Here is a 23,877-nt window from a genome sequence, read left to right on the forward strand (position 1 = left end):
ATATAGAGCAGTGACCGACGAAACAAGTCATGTTATTTTATACTTCTAATTTAAAAACAGTGTTTGAGTTTATATTAAAAGTATAAATATGGAATTCTACAAAATAAACGCCAAATCAATTAATCTTTTTTTTTTTATATAGCACAAAAAACGTCTTTCTACATAAGAACAACGTCCTGCAGTACATTCACACCATGAGACATAAATAACAAAAGAACGTGGCCTGTAAAGAGACCACAGGGCGTGATCTCACCCAGTCAGCCCAAGCAAGTCAGCCCAAAGAGTCAGCCCTGCCAAGTCAACTTAACGGAGTCACTCAGTTCCAGCATGTAGTCTAAGTGCAATCAGCTCAACTCCTCATCACCGTTACTCTCGTGCTCCACCACAAAGTTCCGTGTATTTATTCGCCATGTGATAAGTACACCTTGAAACACTAACATCGAATCTTAGGTCAATATCCAACTGGGGTAGGAGCTCTACAACTCTCATCCAGCAAAACCCCACAAGTCTATTTTATTGTAGAAAATCTACATTCGAAATAAGAGTTGTTTTTTTTTTTAATAAGAAATATTTGCGGTCTTATGATTTACTCAAATATTGCCATTTTTGAAAACCAAGTTGAGGTTGTGGAGTTCAAACTTCGGACCTCTGATTCGTGAGTCCGCAACACTAGCCACGGGACCACAACCCAATTCGCAGTATACAAGCTAATTTGTCCCTATATGGTTTTTCTGGTGAGCGTATTTCACTTCTTATGTATGTTTTTCACACACAGAACTGCATTCTTCATTCGCCTAAACACAGACTAAAAGTTGTACCCATACACAACGAATTACTTAATATAAACGCGCATGTTGTGATACCACCGTTTCTCATTTCCGGGTAATAATTATAACCAACGGTAACCACAGGAATCTAACCACAACTAGAAACATTTTTGTTAATCGATTGGTAATAATTTAACATTCCTTGACGGAATGGCATATTGAATGTATATTTAAAACCATATTATTTGATATTTTGAATCATCTTTTACGTTTGCTAATCTAATCTGATCGTTACACGTAAAATAGTTTAAAACATTACTATTTGGTCACCTTACCATAATATTAGTATTAATAGGCTAGAAAGAGACCAACATTTTTTTTAAAACAAGTCGACTACCGTTTAAACTGTAACCTCTCTAACTATGCTGAAAGTATGCTGTACCATGGAATAAACTCTACATGAAAAATAATGTTAGACCAGTTATTTTTATACAAATTCATAAATAATAAAATTGATTACTTGAAAGACTTCCATTCCGTGTGCCATCTAGACCGACAAGACAAAATCTTACGTTTTACGCAGACAACGCGTCAATAAACTATTTAAAACAATATACAATGTCTAGAATATGCAAGCAATATAACAATAGATTTACCGAGGCTGATATTTTTTGTGACCATGTACGTAAATTTAAGTAACCAATCATAGAAATATTAAGAGAAGCAGATGTTTAGTTATTTTTACTGTTTTATATAAATATTTTATATTTCTTATCTTTTATATTTGCTATATTTAACTTAATTTAAATTGTTGTCTTAAGTGTAAACATTTTTTTTCGGTGTGAGCATGAGTGTCCTACAATAATACAATATAAAGAAATTGACAATATTTATGTACACACTGTTTGTTTACCCAATAAAAAAAACCATCATGGATAACTTATATAGTGCCATTTTCGTAAGATAATGCTTCAAGGGCTCTTTACAAAGTATTTCTATAAATAGTGTTACTTAATTAAAAATTAGTATAAAACTAATCAAATATCCAAGTGAGAGTTGATCGTAAGTTCTTTTGAGTTTTAAAAGACCGAAAAAGACATGGCATGACCAAATCCAACAAATACTTGAAGATGGAGATGTCAAAAGTTACAATATCCGCAGGCCTTCATGAGAAGATGTATGAATACAGAGCAAGCGAGATCTGTATGCAAAGAAAATGATATTGCGTTCTTTATTCACCCTATGGGAAACGGCCTGAGGGTTTGCTGTCGTTGTTGTTGTCATTTCAAAGCATTATTTATTGATTCATCTGTAAAAATTGTGACGTTATAAATACTAAATTTTAACAGCGGTTTTTAAAAAAGTAGGGTGTTTTGTGAAGCCTAAATGTTTTTTATAATTATTTACGTTCTTACAATTTATCAAAAATTGCAATTTTATGAGGGCAGTGGGCAGGACACTTGGCGTGGCAAAATTATGACAAGTCTACACACATAATAATATGGCGGAGTCCATGGGCAAACAAAAAAAGTACTCGCAAAAATGATGGGTCGATAACATTGCCTCAATAGCCGGTCAAACATGGATGATTAAAGCAGGTGATAGGAAGGAACGGAGACGATTGGAAGAGGCCTTAATCCAGCAGTGGAGAGAATAAGGCTGAAAAAGAAGAAGCTTTTACTATAACAGACCTAAATTATATGATTATTTTTTTTTAAATTTCAAATCTTCAAAATATTAAACAATTTTATCGATAGTTCATATCACTTATAGCGTATTTCAATGAACTGACCCGTAAAGTCAACACAAGTTAATTTTTTTTTAAATCCACTGTCCAAAAAAAATATGTTCAAAACTCGTTTATTTATTGTAGCTGCTTCAAATTCAACTTTGTACCCATTTAGAAATTTTTAATACAAAATTAAAAAAAAAAAACTTTTTGAAACACTGTGAAATGAAACATTTGTCAGTGTGAAATAAGTTTATGTTCCTTTAATTAATCAGTCAACTATATTATTAAAATCCCTCTCCTTTACTTCTCCACTCTATTTCCTCATCCTTTTACCTTCTAGTTCATTTTTTATCTTCACTGTGTAACATGTTCTCTGATTGTATTTGTGAAAAACTTCAACTGGACGAATGTCATAATTTTTTTATATTTTATATCTTATCTTATATGACAACTGTTGTTTTTACTAAATAAATAAAAACAAAAATAAAATAAATTATCTAAACAGATCCTTAAACAGTAAATACATACATATATAAAATTTTGGTTTTCAAATATCTACATTTTAAATCAATCGTCCTTTGCGTGGTATAACACGTTACAGCACGGTTTCCGGAGGAGTTTTTAAACACAGTATTTTAAGAATTAACGTATGTATTCAGAAGTAATGCGTCGTTGGGTGTAAATATTTAATACAAGTAATATCTTTTAAAAATATGTATTCTACGAAATATAGAGCGAGCAAAGACAACTAATTAACTGTGGAAGTTATAAGATATTAGTAGTCAAAGCCTCCCAAGATTAGAATATGCAAACATCAATATAAACTCGGAGATCATTTTAAAGCTCTCAAAAGCTGCTAATTCGTACTTATATAAACATTACTCAAAGCTTGAAGCTTTTGCACTGACGAGAAAACGAAAGAAAAACTCTAGAAGCTGCTATTTTACATAACGACTGCAGAATTGTTTGAACCCGGAATTATTCCAAATTAACTCGTTTGTATGAAAATATATTATGATGGGCAAAGTTCCCACTGTTTTTAGTTATAAAAATGTGCGAATAAATCTTTTGAGATTATTGCAAATTATCTGTCATAAGATGCGAATGTTAAAGCATATGGCTACCATTTTTGAGATTCCGGGTTTATTTCTGCTTATTAAATATGTATTTACATATTGTTAAAGTATTTATTTTATTCACATTTTATATCGATTTAACAACCGTCTTATTTTTATGATATAAATTTACGATAGTGCATCCAAGCAGTTTCCTGTAAGTGGTCAAGAGTAAAACAATGATGATGAGAAATAAGTTAAATGTGCCAAGAAGTAAAAAAGTTGAAAATTGTTTTCGAGCGTCGCACTGTGGAACTAAATTCAGAATTCACGATAAAAAGTAAAAAAATAAAAGTTTTTTTTTCTATGTTATTAACTATTTTTAACTTATACTCAGATAAATTTAGAATAAAAGTGCGTTTTCAAAACCAAAAATGGTGGTCATGGGGTGGAGAAGCAACACTGTGAAATCATGCGTTGGCCCGTCGCTTTAGTCGTATTCCAATTGTGGGCAGAAGCATATATAATATATTGGCGTGTTGCAAAGAATCACAGTGTTTAAATGTATATCTGAAAGAATTTTTCTGCTTATTTTTTACAGTTTTTCCACCGCCATGTTTTCTAATGGTTCTGAAATCATAGACTTATATTTGTTACCAATCGGAAATCTTTCAGAAGAAGTGAAAATGAGGCAAGAAGTAAAGACGTAAAACGTTTCGTAGAAGTTTTGCGAGGAAATCCTCAAAAATCAATATCAACGAGGATATATTATGAAATATGCTGCTCATATCATTTATTTGTATGCATCATATGTATCTTAACTCCAAGATCTACATAACACAAAAAAATTGTAATTATCGGAAGTGCCTGAGTTGCTTGTACTTCCAAATTTTAGAAATTTAACAGATAGTTGTGGAGAAGAAGCACAAAATGTAGATTTCAATATATGATTAAAAACATGTTAATGATAAAATGGAGACTAGAAAGTGTTGAATCTGATTCAGCAGATGGTGAATTTTCAAAACAATATAAATAACGTTTAATAAAAATAGATATATTTATGGTAATATTTCACCGTGGCGGGGAAACAAGGTTCTAGTAGAAATGAAGAAATTATTTTATCCATTATTTTTTTTTTTAATATTGTTTTTTTTTATTACTTATTTATAATTAAGGATTGATTTTGTTTTTCTTTAATATTTTGATGCAGGCAGAAGTGATATTAAAGTATAAATAAAATAAAAGTTTAATGTAAAAAAACTTATTTTTTTATAAAGAACCTTGTTTCCCCAAACCTGACAATTTGCTAGGTATTTTTATGGTTGAACCCTAGAAACGAGAAAAAAATATTTCAAACACATTTTTTAGCAATAAACGATCAAAACATATTTTTATCGCGTTTTGTGAATGAGGGCCAACAGTCCGTTGCCTAGTAGGTAAAAAATTCAGTCAGGTGAATCTCACCAACACCAATTAAAGTTTCAGCTCCTCAAGAAGATATTTTATTTTATTTTATTTATATTTTTATTTATTTGGATAACCAACAGCTATAATTATATCAAATTTATATAACAAAACAAATAACAAATAAGCCAATTACAGGTTTTCACAAGTAGCATCACAGTAAGTTAAAAAAGATTCTCGAACATAAAATGAATAGTAGTTAAATGTAAATTTAAAAGAAAAGAAGAAAATACTACGAGTTATTTCGAAAGCAAACGCCGCACGTTTTTAAGATTATTTTCAAATAAATCTATGTTAAATGATTTATTTATTACATTAAAATTATTAAAAGTTCGCCATAAATATGAATTTTGCCTATAATTAGATGAAACAAGAGGTATGTGAAGAAGAGGGTTATTTCTTAAAACTTTGGAAGGAACATTGATAGAAAGTTTGCAATTTGCGATGCCTAACAATTTTAATGAATATGTATAAGAAAAAAATAATTTTTGTCACTCTTTTGTAAATGCCTCCTCAGTGCGGTGCGAAAAAAACAACTGCACGTCTAATTTTGCCTAACTAAAATCGATGTTTTGCTGTTCCGTTTTTTGCACCCAAAAACGGAACCAATTTGGCTATTTTTCAGGTGTGTATACGTTTAAAAATAAGCAATTTTCGTCTCCAATTATTTTTCCGTCTTGTAAAAAATTGATCTGAACAGATTTATTTCCTTCTTTATTGGCAATTTTTCTCTCTAACCACGGCTTGACTGGTTGTGGGGGCTAGAAAAAATCGATGTTTTGCTGTTCCGTTTTTTGCACCCAAAAACGGAACCAATTTGGCTATTTTTTAAAAAAAAAAAAACAAAATGTAATTTCTTCTGTCGGTAGCTTTTCATCAAATATGATACATAACTTTGATACGTATCAAAGTTATGTATCATATTTGTATACCGTACGTCCAAAGATAGTAGATAAAACTGGGCGCTTTTTTGTGTTTTTGGATGGTCCTAGCTCCTATAAAAAACAATTTGTTAAAAAAGCAAAACGATAGAGACACACCAATAGTAAATATCTATAGTGTGTAGTAAAATAACATATTAATTACGATAATCCAGGGGGGAAATAAGAGACGCGAGACAGCGTTTCCTTTTAAGTTCACAAACATCAACAGATCGAAAAATCAATGAAATATGAATGTTGAAACATAGGCAAAACGCTAAATGCTACACAGCGAGTAAAGTGGCCACATATACCAGCCAATGACAGGTCATAAGTAAAATAAAATAATGTCCTAACAAGACAAAAAGCGTCACATATATTTAAAAAAATAAAAGTAGAATTAAATCCAATAAAAGTGTTTTATTTTGGATACCTTACCAAATTTCATAATGGAATTCTAACAAATTATCTGCATGCACAATAAATAAATAAATATCCTAACACGTCTTGCAGTTACATAGTGCATGGACGGTTGGGATTATAGTTTATCGTTTCTAATTAAAATATAATCTAATAACAGATAGGATCTAGATGACAGGATGTCTTGTAGCTACAGAGAGCGTGGACGGTATTAAACCTAGCCCCTTTTTTAAAATTAGTTTTTGAACAATATCTATCCATATACACGTTTTTTTACTGTATCTTTTACTATGTTTGTACCATGTTTTTTCTTTTTACTACGTCCTTTACTATGCCTGTTAAAAAATACGTTTTTTTACCATAGAAATAAATATTTTATACCATGTCTTTTACTATGTTTCCTACTCTGTAAATTGCTTTTCTTACGTATTTTATTGGGTTATTAAAAATGACTTTTACTTGATTTTTTACTATGTATTTTATTATGTTTTTTAGTATGTCTACTACCTTTATTTATTTTTTTTATGTATTGAATACTGTTTTTTATATATTTTTTTGACTGCTTAGAACGCGGTAAATAACTGTAGAGTCAAAGCAATTTTGTGTAAATGTATAGTTTTATATATATATATATATATATAAATATACAATATGATAATAAACAAATAAAATAAATAAAATTTACAATATTCAAAATTAGAATCTTCGTTTTTTTAAATTATTTATATATTTATATTTATCTACAAGAAAAACCGAAAGTTGTATATTTTAAACTTGTATAAATTCTCCGAAAATCTTATTTATGTAATCCGTAAATCCCTTGACTTATTTTCAAAGTTCTTAAATACAAGGATTCTTTGAATTCATCATTTGGTTAATTTAAGATGCGCAAAAGGTAAATTTTATTCATGTGCATAAAAACTGGATGAAATTTCCATTTCTATCATAATTCATATTTTGGCTTGGGCAATTTTAATCCAAGAATAAAAAACTCATTGAAATTTGTTTGGAAAGTTGGAGTCTCTTTATGATAAACAATATTTTGAATATGCCCAAATGTTTGTAGACAAGGCTGAATTTCGCTCCCCCGAGAGTTATTTAGAATTTTTTTATATATTTTTTTTATGTATTTTACAGTTTTAAAATGTACAGAGTTTCTTTGTTTCAGGTCCCGACTAGCTAGGAAATTCCTGTGTTTAGGAAGGACCTTATTTTTAACATGTGTTTTTTTTGTTATTTCATTAAATGATGCTTAATAAATTCAAAGAATAATAATAACATTAGAAAAAATCAATATAAATATAAATTAGAAAACATGCAATTAAGTTCAAAGGAGAGAGGAAAAATTTTAAAAATAGAATTTACTGGACTTTTTTGAATTTGTCATCATTTCACAAAGAAGCGGGCTTCATTTATCCCCACTCGATTTTGTTTTTCTGGATTTTACCTAGGAGTATCTATCTTGTCAAAAACACTTGTTCAGAATGTTGGTTCTATTTCACACTTAGATTGCTATTCAGCCTGGGGCACAGAAAAAAATATGAAACACCGCATAATTTACTAAATGTTGTTAAATATTTTTATATAACCACTTATCGACTTTCCTATATCTACCGGTTTAGAGACGTACCCGTATCTTTGTCAGGACAAGAATTAAAACGACATGCAAAATCCACTATCGACCTTCACCATAGTTATTAAAAAAAAAAAAAAAAACCAACACGACATGCATTTTCATAAACAACCGTTACATGTACCGATTAGGTTATGAAAACATTTTATGTTGTGGAAGAAAAAGTAAAAAAAAGAGGGGAGAAATCAGTAGACATAGAAAAGCCGATAAGTGTATATATACAAATATTGAATAAAATTTAGTAAAATTTTTGACCACAAAGTAAATGTTTTTAATATTAAAAATACTTACTTAATTATTTGAATCGCAAGAACGCAAATACATATTTTTAAATCGTTAATTTGCGCCTTTAACCGAGTATAAAGTAATAATAAACAACAATTATAAGGAAACAAAATACGAAACACCGGTACAAAAGTGAAGAAAATAAATATCCTAAAATCAGCAGAAAATAAAGAAATTACAGAGGAAAATTAAACAAGAATATTTAATAACTCTTTTGATGTGTACGTGCTTGTCGGTAAACCCAGTAAAAGTACACATTTAGTTTGTGTAAGTAGGCACACTAGAATGATTGATTGAAATCACGTCTTAATCTCATCTTACAGTCCATTTAAATCTTTGATAAACTTTGCTCATGTGTGCCAGACAGAAAGTGTTCAAATAAAGTATTCTCGGCTGTCTTCTGGCACACACAAAATGTGTTTGTTTAATTTATTGTTTGTATTTATTTTAGATAGTTGTTCAAATGCAATTTGTTAAACCTTAACAAATGAACAATTTATATTAAAAATTTTTAGAAGTTTTTAAGAAACATTCAATTTAAATTAGGTTTACCTTTGTCAGAAACAAATTATAAATCCTTGATGACTAATTTGAATTTACCATTACTGTCTAGCAGGAGGAAAATAAATGACCTCATTTTTATTTACAAATAATAAAATAATAAAATAGATTGCCTAGAACTGTTAACTTTAATAAACTTTCGTATTCCACATAGACCGACAAGACAATTTTTTTTGTTTTACAGTCATCATCGTGGTACTCATTATTCATCAAATTCACCAGGTATTCGCACGCAGCGACATGCAAATTAATTCAGAGATGATTTAGATTTATTTTATACCACGCCGCTGATGGGATCAAGTCCTGTATTTTGAAAAAGAATTAACAATAAAAAATTCAAATAATGATTGATTCTTCACTTTTGTTTTAATTCTTTACTCTTGCGGGTATAATTATTTTTTTAAACTTATTTAGTATTAATATTTATATAAACTATGAAGTAAACTTTTTTCATTTCCTTTTAAAGCATTTCACATTTTTTTCTTTCTTTTTTTTCCTCTCATCCTCTTGTTTAAAACTGCTATTTTCTTTAATTTACCTTTTTTTTTTAAACTAAATATTTATCTTTTTATTTATTAATTTGTGACATATGTAATATTTCGTTTTTTATAGATAAATACTGTTAACCATTGCATACTTTTTTCGATTTTTTTGTTCTTTTTTAATAAAATAATATTTTTTGTTGTATTTTTTATCACTGGTTTTATTATAATTACATAAAAGGTTCATGGAACCGTAAATAAATACATGAATATGGTTTACAAAAACAATATTTAATAAAGGCAAATATGTCAATAATACACATTATGATACATAGTTAGAGAGAAAGAGTCTAAAACTGGTAATCACAGCGTGGAAAGGATCCACCTCTCTCGGTAGGCTGTTCAATAGATTCCCTTCTAAAAATGTTTTTTCCTCCGTTAAATAATAAATTTTGATTTTTTAAATATAATTTACATGTACCTGTGCATGTAACAGTCTTATGGGCATCACAATTAAAACAAATAAAATTCAAAGAAGAACCAAATATAAAAAATACAAAGACTTAATCTTTTATAAACATTAAATCTTTGAAATTTATGTAGCGAGACTAAAATTTGCACCTTTTTTGAATTTATTACACGCTGTAAATTTGGAATACGCTTTTCATATTCTAAGACGGTTAGGAGTGGTAAAGAAAAATGACCACGCCTCCACCTGTATCGTATTATATATTTTAAATTTTAAATGTCGACAAGACACGCCGTCCATTTTGAATGCAAATCTCCGCGGAATATGTAGATTCGCCCACGGTGACGGGAAACAGGTAAATTGGACCAAGTTTCACCAGGTACTCTTGAGATAAGCCTCGTCTTGACGGACAACAGGGGTGCAGATTGGAAAAGAGAGAAATTGTAAATTAGTCGGGATTCCAGGTGAATTCAATTATTCACCTTCACCATTTTTCACAAGACTTTTATTCAAATTACTCTTAATTCCTAACTCGCAGAGGTTTGCCATTTATCTCGAATGGTTAATTTCTAGAAAGGTTCCAAAATGTTTATATATTTTTCCTATTTCTGTTCAAAGAATTTACCTTGTGTTCAAACATTTCTCTAAATGTTAGAAAATATTAAAATTCACCCATTTTTATTAAGGATACAGGAGTTAAAATTTTACATTCAAATAATAAATAAGGACCTTAATTAAAAAACATAGAGGTGCTTCACATTTAAATAGCTTTTAAAAAAATATATTCCCCTGATAAATAATCAAACATCTATTCAATATAGGCCACCTTTAGATTTCAAAATTAACCAATCGTGAATATTCAACCACTTAGCCCTTACTTTTCCTAACCCCTCTCTCACACATTCTGTGACGTATCGCTAAATATTATTAACCTAATTTAAGTGCATGTTCGGAGATGGTGGTGTTTGCTTCGCCTTTATCTCTGAATGGAATTTATGTATTTTTTCGTAAATATGTACTTTGTATGCTACGGTGACGGTAAAAGTGATAATGTATTTAAGTATTTGTTTGTTGGTGTAGTAAGTGTCCTGACAAAGAGACGGGTACGTCTCGAAACCGTTAGACAAACAAAGTTGTTGGATGGTTATTTTTCTTTTAATTTACGTGAATTTAAAAAAATAAAATGATAATAATGAATGAGCAATAATCATCCTCACCATTATACCATCCACACTTGATGGTGTATAGGGCACTGAATTTGTAACAAAATTCATTATTTATCGATTACTTACATTAAGGTAAGATGATATGTCTTACACTCGGGTTCTAGTTCAGGTTAATTGAAATATTACAGTATACAACCACTTTAAAAGCCCATGTTTTAAATTACCCTGCCACAAATCGAACCCAAGACCTCAAGTATAATAAGCGAACGCGCCAATCACTTCACTGCTAGGCGAATTTATCACAACTCAATTTTTTGTTTCCTTTATTTTTATCTGATAGTATCCACCGAGTTAAAAGCACTCGCCAAGAATTTTGGTTCTATTTCACAAACAGAATTGTAATTTTCATACGCCCGGACACAAACAAATTTGCAAGTAATAATGTAATGTTTTACATACATATTCAACAATATTTTGAGTTTGTACAAACGTTTAAAAAAAATTGTTTTCATTATTTGTTCTCCATCTCTGTTGTAATATATGTTGAATTTAATAACTTCCTAAGGGATGAAATCTAGTCTTCTTCTTCAAACATTTGAAAAAACTATTTATATTGATTAAACCGACTGGTTCAAATAGAAATATATAAAACGAAAAACGTTTTCGTGAAATAATTCAGTGAGATGAATCTCACACACATTAATAAAGGTTTCAACTCTTTAACTTATATACAGATATTTAAAAATAAGCAAAATGATGAATGTTACACAGAGTGTAAAGGTGCCACTTAACCCTAGTTAGGCAGTCAAAGTAACTTTGCATAAATTATAATTTTGTGTATGTAATATAATGATAATAAATAATAATAGGAATAATAAAACTTGCCAATAACAGGGCATAAGCCCTGTTTATGTCTAGAGTGTCATATTTCCTTCTCTCATACCAGGCTAATATTTATTAATAACGTTTTATGGTAAAACTTACCTGAAAATATCGTTCGCTCCGGGATTATCGACAAATCTCATCATATCTCCTAGATCGTTTGCAAATCCCTGAAAAAAAAAATATTTGGTCTTAGCAAAAATATAAAAATCATGATATTACCTTTGTTCTCAGTTTTAAGTAGCAAGAAATATATTTAATATTAACATAACCACAATGTTTTAAGTATGTCCGAATGCTTGCAGACTGACTGAATAGACTACGAAGTTATTTTGATCTCAATTTGTTGCAACAGAGAGGGAAAACTTTTTTGAGAAGGGAGTATGGAAGCCGAGGCATCTAAGGGCTTATGACCTGTCAATAGCTGGTTTAAATGGCCACTAGCATTTGCACATACTGAATTGTTGAATTAACTAACTGGTAAAATAAAAAGTATAAAAATTGGAAACTTGTTTTCAGGCGTTGCCTAGTAGGTAAATTGGTTCAGCCGGACGAATCTCACCCACATGATAAAGGTTTCAGCTCTTTTACTTAACAAAAGTCAACAGATAGAAGAGTTGAGAAAATGTGGATGTGTAAACATAGGCAGAATGGTGAATTTTACACAGGGTGTAAAGTGACCCAGCCAGCCAATGACAGATCATAAGCTCTGTAACTGCCTAGACTTCCATATTCCCTTCTCAAAAATGTTTTCCTCTCTGTTTTAACAAATTTCGGACATAAGTAATGTCCGTTTTTTTTTTAATTTAAAAGTGTGAATCAAAATTGATTAATTTATACGCCATTCGAAAAAACTTTTTTGCTCTTAAAAATGTATTTGCGCTTGCGTTACATGTATTATTTTATTTGATCATAAGCCTTCAAAATGAAATTTCACGTTGACAAAAGTGAGCATTTTTGATACGTTCGCGTTTCGCGTTCAATCGAGGGAATAAAGGAAAAAAACATTATCAACTAATTTGTAGTAAAATAATATATTATTGATTAGTTTGTGGTGAAATAATGAAAGATAATTAATACATTACTGACTGATTTGTTGAAATTTGACCTCTTGTTTTCTTCGTTTTTAAAAAAACTGACAAAACTTAGTTGAACACCCAATTGATAAACGAATGCTTTGAAACAGAAAATTATTGATTAACGATACTTTTTGATTTATTAATATTGTAGGTGGTTTACCGTAGATCATTTTGTGCATTTTGTGTAAGTAAATCATTAGTCATTTCACAAATAATCAATTTGTAACACAATGGCAGACTACAGATACAACAACAGCAAATTGTTCTTTATTTTTTCGCAATCTAGATACAATAAAACCTAATCTTAGATATTCGCTATTGTTCAACACGAAGCTGTATCGATCATTGTTTCTATTTGCGGAGCTTAGTTGAAAAGACGAATAAAAAAAAACAGTTTTTTTTCTTTCAAATAATCGTAATTTAGTATGCCTTGTAATGAATGAATGAAATAAATAAAACCTTTACATAGGAGCCAAACGATCCAACCTTGTAAAAACGAGGCAGGTAAAAAATTACATCTCGCTAAGAGAACTTTAACGGTTGAAAATAAAATACGTTAGTACAAAAAAAACTTACAGCTTTGAGCTCTTTTACTTTACGATAATCAACAAATGAAAATATTGAAAAAATATAGTTATTCAAATATAGGCATTGTTAATTTTACGCAGTGTTTAAATGACTACAAAACACATCCATGTTCTATTTTTTTCACTTTTAATCTGTAAAATAAACCAACATATACTAATGTTTATATCAACTTAATATGACGTATAACTATGACATTTTACAAGCTTGAAGTTAATGATATTTCAATTCGTAGGTAATTGCCTTCTGTGCCTTCATTTTCTAGCGGACTTATATCGTGATCAAACGTGATGCTACTTTTAATGCACTCTAACTGTGAAAAACAGAACAAATAATGTAGTGTCCATCCAGTATGTGTTAGTGTATAGACACTTACATAGTAATGTGTAGGTGCATTATAAATGTTCAAGTAGTGAGCAGCGCGAGGTGGCCGGCTCTATTCATTCGGGTTTTGCCTTCCTAGTCACTCACACGTCCTTGAAATTATAATTGTATTGAACGCTCTAATATAATCGTTTTAAGAAATATAAGAGTTTGCATTATTAATCAAATAAGTAACTATCGAACCTTTCGATTGTGATCACTAGCGCTTGAAATATTTAAGGATCCTAAGCATTTTAAAGATGTTTTCTAAGGTAATGAAGTCCAAAAAAAAATGAGAACTAAAGGAAAATGTTAACTTCATTCTTACATTAATTAGTGCATATGCATATTGATTTACAAAAAATATTATTGAAAGCAACAGAATATTTGCTATATTTATATATGGCTAGTTTTAAAAAAACGTGTCTATTATACGCCAGTGAGAATACTCACCATTTTGAAAATTTATTATTAAAAGCAAAAATGGAGATTTAAATTAAGTGTATTTAACTTGATTTTTTTAAAACATTTGCGTTCTTACCCGTTAACCCAAATATTTTAATTTTGGGGGGCATTTTAACGAGTTGTAAATATCTCTGTTAGAAAATGGAAATCAATTTAATGTTGTTGGTAAGGAACAACGTGTTTATTTATTGTATGCACCTACGTTAAGAGTTATGGATTTAATGTACTAAACTTTAAAATATAACACCATTCTCTTTAGAAAGACACGTTTTGAACAAGTACGTAGTGAACACTTTATTTTTCTAATTTCATTTTCAAAGGCAAAATAATGTTTCCGTGTTGCTTTGATTTCTCTTCTTTTCTTCTGGAAGTGCGAGTATCTAGTTCTATGAAGCGTGTTCGGAATATCTCAAATTGTATCTAAATCCCTTAAATTATCGTGATTCCGGGATCCGCCACGTCTTTTGCTGTCATTCAAATGGAAGAATTTTCAAAATAGACTCAATTCAAGTCGTGCTGTGGAAAAGAAACCCAACATGTGAACTTTTTTCAACATGTGTTGCTTATTGGCACCAATAAACTTATTCATATGACGTGTGATTCCAAGTTTCAAATTCGAAACAAGTATTTTAAATAATGACGTGACGTCAAATCGAAATGTTTAAAAATTTCCTTTTAAAGAGAACAAAAAGGAACCTACTTATTTGAATAAGAACCTACTGATAAATCGCATGTTTTAATTTCAGAACGATAGCAAATTTTGCTTTTTTTATAATTACCTGAATATATATGACATGCCTGAACATCGCACGATACGCTAAACCGTACCGATCGTTCCCTTTTCCACGCCGACAACTTCCGAAGTAAAAATATTATGATTTTTCATTAAGATTAAGTCCTAGATTTTTAAGATTTGAAGGTTATTTGCATGGTTGGGCGAAATGAAAAATATAGTTTAGTATCATATTTTCTCGGGGGAAACAAAATCCTGAAGAAGGAAATTAGATGGAGGTTAGTTCGCTTTGTATAGTTGGATAATTTATATAGCGCCATTTTTGTGAAAATCACCTCAAGGGCGCTGTACCATTAATAAATATCCCAGTACGTCTTGCAGCTACAGAGCGCATGGACGGTTGGAATTCTAGTTCCTCGTTTTCAATTAAGATCAATAAAAAAATATAACAGATAGGAGCTAGATTACAGGACGTCTTGCAGCTACAGAGCGCATAGACAGTTAAAAATTAAGCCCCCATTAACACATTTTAAAAATTAACAAATAAATTTAATGTATTAATAATATTTAAAAAAATAAAAAATATGAATAATAAAAAGGAGTACGATTACAACATGTCTTGCAGCTACTAAGCGCATAGACGATTGGAATTCTAGACCCCATTTAACGTTTACTAGTTAAAGCGTTTATCTACCATGTCTGAGGTCTCGGATTAAATTTCCGGTGTTCAGTGTAGAGTTTTAATTTTAAAAGGTGATTTTTTAAATATTATATATATTATAAGGTGATTCAATCAAATATTTCATTTTTCCTGGACTGGATTTCAAGCGCGAAACTAATCATCTTGGGAATTTTTTGACGTATGTCTAAATGTTTGTAGAATAATACTGGAGATACTCTTTCAAACGTATTTTAGTGATAGATAATGTTATTCGAAATAATAGTCGTTTGCATAAAAAAAGAAAAATCGTGTTATAAAATGCCATAGGACGCTGGTAAAAACTTCATAAGTGGTATATATTGTTTGTTTATTTTACGCTTCTGAAAATGGTGTAAATGTGAAAATCACAAACATTAGGCAGAATGGTGAATGTTCTGTAAATGTGTGTAAAAGTGATCACTTGAACCAGCCAATGACAGTTTCGGAAGATAATAGTGTTTATTACTCATTTTTCTCTTTACGTACCCGGAGGTGCATAGAGCACTGCATTAGTAAACCAAATGCAGCGTGTGATTATTATTTTACACGAAGGAAAGATGGTCAGTGTAATTTTTCATGTGCCAGTCCAGGAAAAACTTCAAAATCTATATTCCACGTTCACCCTACCAGAAATCAAACCTTGAAAGAATGGCTCCCAAATACGCTAACCACTACAAAATGAGGCAGACTTATCTCCACTCGATATTTTTATACAGACTTTTTACCTCAGAGCAGCCATAGAGTTGAAATCATTCGATCAGGGTTCTGGTTCTATTTCGCATCCCGAACTGTATTCTTCATTCGCAAGGACACTAATTTACTACTCAATATACGTACATTTTACCGTATTTATAAATAAAAAAGTAACTTATCGAAGAAATCCCTATTTTATTTTTATATGTTATACCTAATGATAAACTAAATTAATACGTATGAAAAAGTTAAATACCTCTCCATTTTCTGGTGGATCTCCATTGCCGAATGTTGAAGTGACTATCATCAGAAGGGCCTCGTGTTCGATGGACGAAACGTCGTAATCTGTCATACAATACACCTGAAAAAAAATTATTTAACCAATTATTTTTATTTAATTTAAATATCTAGATTTATTTGAAAAACCACTAGATACAATTATTACACGTATATTTTTAAAGAAAACAAATTAAAATATAACAGGTTTTAACAAGTAGCACCAATTCATAAATATTTTCTTAAAAAACTACGAGTATATGTGTAATAAGCAGTACCACGATAATTTTTATTTTTATTTTAAAGATCTATTCGGGTTTTTACTATTCACACATATATTTTAATTTTGGTGGCCATTTTCAACAAGTTGTAAATAACTCTCTTTTATAAAATGGGAATCTAGTTGTGGGAGGGCGGGGTGCGAACCCCAGACGGAAGATACTAGCCACAGGACCACAAGCCGATTCTCGGAAAGCAAACGCCGCACCGCACAATATTCTGACTATTCTCAAATAACCCTACATTTAATTATTTCCTAATAATTGAATACAATAGGGAAATATCACATCTTACGAATATCAACAAAAATATGTGAAATGGAATTAGAAAAAATAATAGTTTCTTTAGAGAAAAATATTTGTGGATAATTTTCAAAATCAATATGGATATTCTAAAGAAATGTTTTCATCCATTTTTTAAAAATATGTCTCCTCAAAAACGCGACATGTTTGGCTTAGATAGTTGTGATGTCAAGATTCGTGACGATGTTCTATTTAAATTTAAATGGTCACAAACAAAGGTAAAAGTTTTACTGAATCGTGACGTATTAGGGGCGGGCACAATGCAATGAACCGTTTTCACAGAAATCTAAAATTATGAATAAAATAATATACATTGTGCTAACTAACAAGTAATAATTTTTATTCGACAGTATTTCATTGACCCATATTAACTTTAAATTGCAAAAAAAAGTTGATGTAATAATTTCCTCTTAAGGTTGTGTTTGTTTTAATAAATAGTCGTCATAAATATGAAAATTGCCTATTTTTTAAATTGATTTATTTATACTTTTACAATTTTGTATTATTTTCTTATACAGAATAATGGGGTTTCCCGTGCCGAGGGAAACATTTTACATTAAGTAGTATGAAAAATGCCTTAAATAAGTTATTTAACATAGTAAACATTATAAGAAAATAAAAACTTTTAAAGATATTCTGTTTGCTTTTACGCTACATATACTATTTTATTTGATTATAACACTCCAAAATGAAATGTCAAGTAGACGAATGTAATTATTTTCAAAACCTCCGTTTATTCGCGCACAATCGAAGAAATAAAACTGCCAAAGCTGCTAGCGATATTTGCGCAGTGTACGCTGAAGACGCGATGATTTGTTGCAAAATAATGAAAGAGAATACATTTTTTTTTTTTTGTCTTTTTGTTCTTTTCATTTGGTAAAAAACGTACACAAATATAAAAGGAAAATATCACATACTACGAATACTATCACATAGAGGATAGAACTCCACATCGCTTTAAATTTGGATACATATCTCGCTTCTTCTACATTCATACATCATCTCATACACCCACGCCGATTATTCCGACTTTTGACATGTCCATCTTTAAGTATTTATTAGATTTGGTTATGCCATGTCTTTTTCGGTCTTCCTCTACTTCTGTATCCATCAACATTTGCATTGTAAATATATTTAGTCTATGTAATAATCTAATATATAGATGTCACTGAAAAACGCGACGTGTTTGGTATTGATATTTGTGAAGTCAAGATTTGTGACGATGTTCTATAAAAAAATGAACGGTTAGGAACAAATTTGAAAATTAACACGAATCGTGACGTGCTGGGGGCGCGACCAATGAAATGACTGTTTTTGCGGAAATTCAAAATTACAAATTTAAAAATATTTTTCTTTACTCCACAATATTTCATACACCCTTAATACTTTGAAAATGTTAAAAATAAACCGTATATTTCTCTATTATTTGCTAAAACTATCTATTTACTATCTTTAATCTTATAATATTTCAACACTTGCAATGAACTTCACGGCATATTATCAAAATTATAGAAGCATTCATTAATAGAATCGAGAATGTTCAAAAAAAATTCCTGAAAAAACTAGAATACAAATTTCATTTGCATTTTCCAAATTATTTAGCTTCATTAAAATTTTATAACCTTGTTTCATTAGCACACAGAAGAGATATGTTTGATCAGATCCTGCTTTACAAAATTGTCAATAATAAATTCGATTCCCCGGAACTCATTAATCTACTTGCTTACCGTGTCCCCTCCAGGCCAACTAGACTCTCTGATATTTTCTATATTCGTAAATTTAAAACTAATCATCGGAAACATTCTACAATCCCTCGTATATGTGAAACATTTAACAAAAAATTTAATAGTCTTGATATATTTAACACTCCATACAATATGTACAGAAGAGAATTAATAGGCTTGATTCATTCTCTTCATTCATAATTCGTTTAATCAATAAATCAAATGCAATTTTCCACTCTCACTTTCCTTCAATCATCCGTTACCACTCCTTATCAATTTCCTTCTTTTCCTTTCCACTATCTCCTTGTTTTGTCCATATTTATCTTATTTTAATATATACTATATTTATTATTTATATAGTTTAAACTTCAAGCCGTCGTCGCTTTATTACAGTATTATTTAGTGAATACATATAATTGGATGGCAGGAGCTACTATGTTTACATTTTATACATATATTTTTTTTAAATATTCATTTAACCTGTACATCTGTTTGTATTCGAAATAAATAAAAAAATTATATGAAATATTTGACGGCAAAGTTAATAATCCCACGGAGGGTCGAATACGAACTCTGTTGGCTCATGTATAAATCACAGCACAACTCTGCTCCGAAAAATCTCAGGGAACAATGCATTCCAGGTGAACTAGCGGACAGGTGTCGCTTAGGTCAGCTACGTCTACGGCGACAGAAAAAGTTATTATACCTCTACGAAAACAGCGCACTAAATACAGAGAACGCGCATTTGCGGTCGCAGGCGCTATGGCATGGAATGTTCTCCCAGCAGAGGTGCGAGGCGGTGAGAGCAAAATGTTTCGGAAAAAACTTAAAACCCACTTGTTCTGTTATCATTTGAATAAATCCGTAGCATGAGATAATAAAATATTAAAAAAAAATAAAATTACAAATTTAAAAGCTTCAATTCGATTTTTTTATTCATATAATCACTTTGTTAAGCGCCATTGAAGTATTATGTTACGATAATGGCGCTATATCTAATAATAAAAATTAGAAAAATATTTATTATTTTCTCAAGCGGAATATAGTTATAACTAGTGGACCCGACAGACGTTGTACTGCCCAAACGTTGACTTGCCTGCTATTAGCTGGTTGAACAAAAGTTTTTGCGTATAAAAGGCATGCGTTATTTATTTTGGTCTTTTTTGAGCTATTTATATATTCGTAATAAGGGTAAGTTTTTCGTTTGACTTCCTCATGTTATTGGCTGAGAGGCTTTGTGCTCAAATTGTAATTGTGCAAAATCACTATTCTAGTGCTATAATCCATGGATAAAATACGGGAATACGTATTAATGAAATTATTATTTTTTGATACAGTCCGATTTATTCAAATACGATTCCGCGCTCCTTTTGGACTATTCTTAATTCTATGATATAGATAACCATCTCCGTTTAAGAACACTACTTAGTATTTCGTTCTTGCATCACACCTAGTGATGCCCGTCATTAAGTTACATCTTCGGAAACATCTGCATGGAAACAAGTTTACATCTTATTAAGAGTTTTAGCCTATATTCCCGACATGCCACACCACAGGCTGCTCTCGGGGAACTGTTCCTTTGGTGACAGCGAGGAAGGCAATTGCGAAGTTCCTTGTAACAAAGTTAGTCACACTTTACGGCTGCTATTTGTAGTCGAACTATCGTATTATGTTTATGCAACTGTAGGATACCTCGTCAAAGCGGGGAGGGGGGGGGTGCATTACGTGTAACCCGGAACATGTGTTGCGATTATAAAGGCTATCTTCATCGGTACATAGCGAGACGTTATACATAATTTCTGTATTATCTCTATCTACCTCGGTATGTTCAACCGACTTGTCATCTCGACATCACATGATCGAATCCAACCAACAAATGCCCCCGAAAATTTCATCCGCGTTCCTTACTTAATTAAAATTATAAATAGTTATCATTTCATTTGTTCAAATCATCAATCATATCAAATGCTCACTTGAATATGATTTTTATATGACTTTTTACAATTACTAAGGAAGTATGCTTAACGATCTTCTGTATGCATCTACCGAGCGATTACAAAGCCGGTTCCTTCAACGTTTCGATAAGTGCTCTCAGGAAGATTGTAAAACAAATAGAAAAAAATATTTATATTATTATAATATAAATTATTATTTTTTACGGTGGCAACATTTTTACGCCTAAGATGCTCTTATATATTAATAGGGCAAAATCAAGCCACATTATCTGTGCATCTAGGCGATCGTTTTCAAAAGTGACAATTATGTCAGAATTTAATTCGATTTCGAAATTGACTTACTTCTTTCATGTTTTAATAGGCTTTTAAGAAAAAAAGTGCCAGCCTCGGAATTATAAATAAATTAATAAATCGTAATAAAAGAAAAAATTCCCTTGTGGAATTAAGTTTTGTCTTTTTTAAGGCGTAAATATGTATGTCGAGGGGTACTAGACCCGTCAGTAGTCCATTCTAGAGACCAAAGTATCAGCTATAAAATATGAACGCCTTAAATATTGCTCTTCGCTGAGAATGGCACAAAATACCATCAACCCACATTCGTGCAGCGTGTGAAGTCGTTTTGAACAGACTCGATGCTTTTATCCGCGCTAAAGGTAGCTACATTAAAAAAAAATTAAACTTTTTTACGATATACTGAAGTTTTTGAATTAAAAAAAAATCAAAAATGACTAAACTACTGAATTTTTAATTGGTAACACTTCAAATGCCGACCCTTGTATTTACGACGACGTGATTTTTCAAAATATTTATGTTGTCTTAAATGTGAGAAGTGTGATATATTTCATATGCGAATTCATTAAATAATTATAGCACAATGATCATAATGCGATGATTATTTCTGGAAACAATTAAAAATAGATGTCACAAATGAGTAAAATTTAAGTGGTGCCTTTGTTTTTGCAAAAAAATATAAATGATGGCACGAAAGCATTTTAAAACACCTTTCTTTTGATATTGCGATATCAAAAGTTTTTAATAAAAAACATTAACAAAATAAACATTACATAAAAACATTTATTTTTTCAAATATTTAATTCACAAAAAAAATGTAATTACTTCTCGACCGGCAGATTGCGCCTCTTGAAATTCAGAGTAAATACAGGTACATTGGTACTCACATTAAAGCAATGTTTTTAACCCCTTACATAATAAGTATAAAAGAGAATATGTATTTTTTTCCATTTACAAGAAAACTATCACTTGATTTTGAATGTACATGAAGTGCCAAATACGGCTAAGGAATGCTTTGGGGTTTAAATGAATGCAAGGCTTTGTATGTCCCGATTTAGTGTACTTTAGTTATTTTTTAATGTTTTTCCTGGATCATTTTATGTCTCCTACGTAACATAAGGTTTTTTCAAACCGAAAAAAACCCATGCGGTAATGGGTTAAGTAATTATTTTTTTTTAAATTAGAAATTTAAACGGATTACACACATTTAACAAATACGAGGGGTTACCCAAAAGTAGCGGGAATCACGCTGTGGTGGAAAGGGAGAGTAGGGATACCCATTTTTTGATCCGATGTCCGTTAGAAACACGTTTTTTGAGTTAGTGTGCGAAGTTCTGTTGCTGTGAGTGTATCAATTCGTCTGTGGGAATTTTTTTAGTGAAACAACTTTTTCCATTTCGCCGAAAACGTGATGGCCTATTGTCGAGAGCAACGCGCGGCTGTGAAATTTTGTTTCCTGTTGGAGAAATTGGCCGCGGGAACTATTGTAATACTTAAGACTGCTTATGGAGATACTGTCCTAAGTAAAACCAGAGTCTATAAGTGGTTTTGAAATTTAAAAAATAGAGAAATGTCAATTGAAGACCCGTTCGCCCTCAAAAAACGCTTCTCAACGTCAAGAACTGACGAAAACATCGACAAAATCAATGCTCTCGTTCGTGAAGACCGTCGCCGAACCATTGATCAATTCTGTAAGATGTCTGAAATATAATTAAGTTTAATTTAGAGGTTTTGAAAAGATTAAAGGAGAGTATTCGGAAGATAAGGGCAGATCTTTGGCGCACAAGAGACTGGTTTTTCCATCATAACAACGCGCCGGCCCACACAGCTCTCTCCGTAAATCTGTTTTTGACGAAAAACGGCATGACTACAACTGTTTACCCCCTTTACTCACCGAACCTAGCCTCCTGTGATTTCTTTTGTTCCCCAGACTCAAAAGAGACCTGAGAAGATAGCGTTTTGTCACTCTGGAGGAGGTGGAACAAAAATCGCCGGAAGGCCTAAAGAAGATCCCGATAAGTGAATTGAAAAAATATTTTGAACAATGGAAGGATCGTTTGCTGAAACGTGTTTTAGTAAAAAAAATACTTTAAAGGTGATCAAAATTTAGTGAAAAAATATTAAAAAATAAAGAAGTTATGATAAAATTCCGTTTTTTTTTTGGGTCCCCCCTCATATATATTTTTATGTTTTAAATTTATACTCTACTGTTAATGACAATATTTTTAACATTATTTTGAAAGCTTTTGTGAGTCTTTTGTTTAGTTTAGTCTGTCCTAGTCTCGTTTTTGGAAAGTTGTGTATGATATTTTTCTAATATTCTCGTTATGTGTCAATGTTTACTACAAAGTTTAAGATAGCCCAGAAATTGTTAGAAGCATTTCATATCGAGTCCCTGTCCGTAGAACTCGTAAATCTGTACTCTTCGACATTCCTAACTCAATAACTAATTATATAAAAATTGTACTCTTCGAAGAATACAGATTACCCATAATGACAGTTTTAGTAAAATCGACATATTACACTGTAAATAGCATATTTTTATCAGTTCTATTAAAGACATTTTGAATTTATCTTCTGCTTAACTTTTAATTTT

The 23,877-nt window shown here is 30.8% G+C and overlaps 1 protein-coding gene across 3 annotated transcripts in view; it reads right to left on the reverse strand.

Annotated features, from left to right (window-relative positions):
- Nos (Nitric oxide synthase) overlaps positions 1-23,877 on the reverse strand; it is a 436,979-nt gene that overhangs the window by 44,940 nt on the left and 368,162 nt on the right. For all 3 annotated transcript variants that reach the window (XM_088241938.1, XM_088241932.1, XM_088241947.1), the window contains 2 exons: positions 16,711-16,815; positions 11,939-12,006 (listed from right to left, as the gene is read on the reverse strand). In XM_088241938.1, the coding sequence (XP_088098064.1) occupies positions 11,939-12,006; positions 16,711-16,815 (173 nt within the window). The remainder of the gene's footprint in view (positions 1-11,938; positions 12,007-16,710; positions 16,816-23,877) is intronic.

Source organism: Micrasema longulum, unplaced genomic scaffold (assembly GCF_059751315.1).
Source record: "Micrasema longulum isolate JH-2025_06_02 unplaced genomic scaffold, ASM5975131v1 h1tg000133l, whole genome shotgun sequence".
NCBI classification, from domain to species: domain Eukaryota; kingdom Metazoa; phylum Arthropoda; class Insecta; order Trichoptera; family Brachycentridae; genus Micrasema; species Micrasema longulum.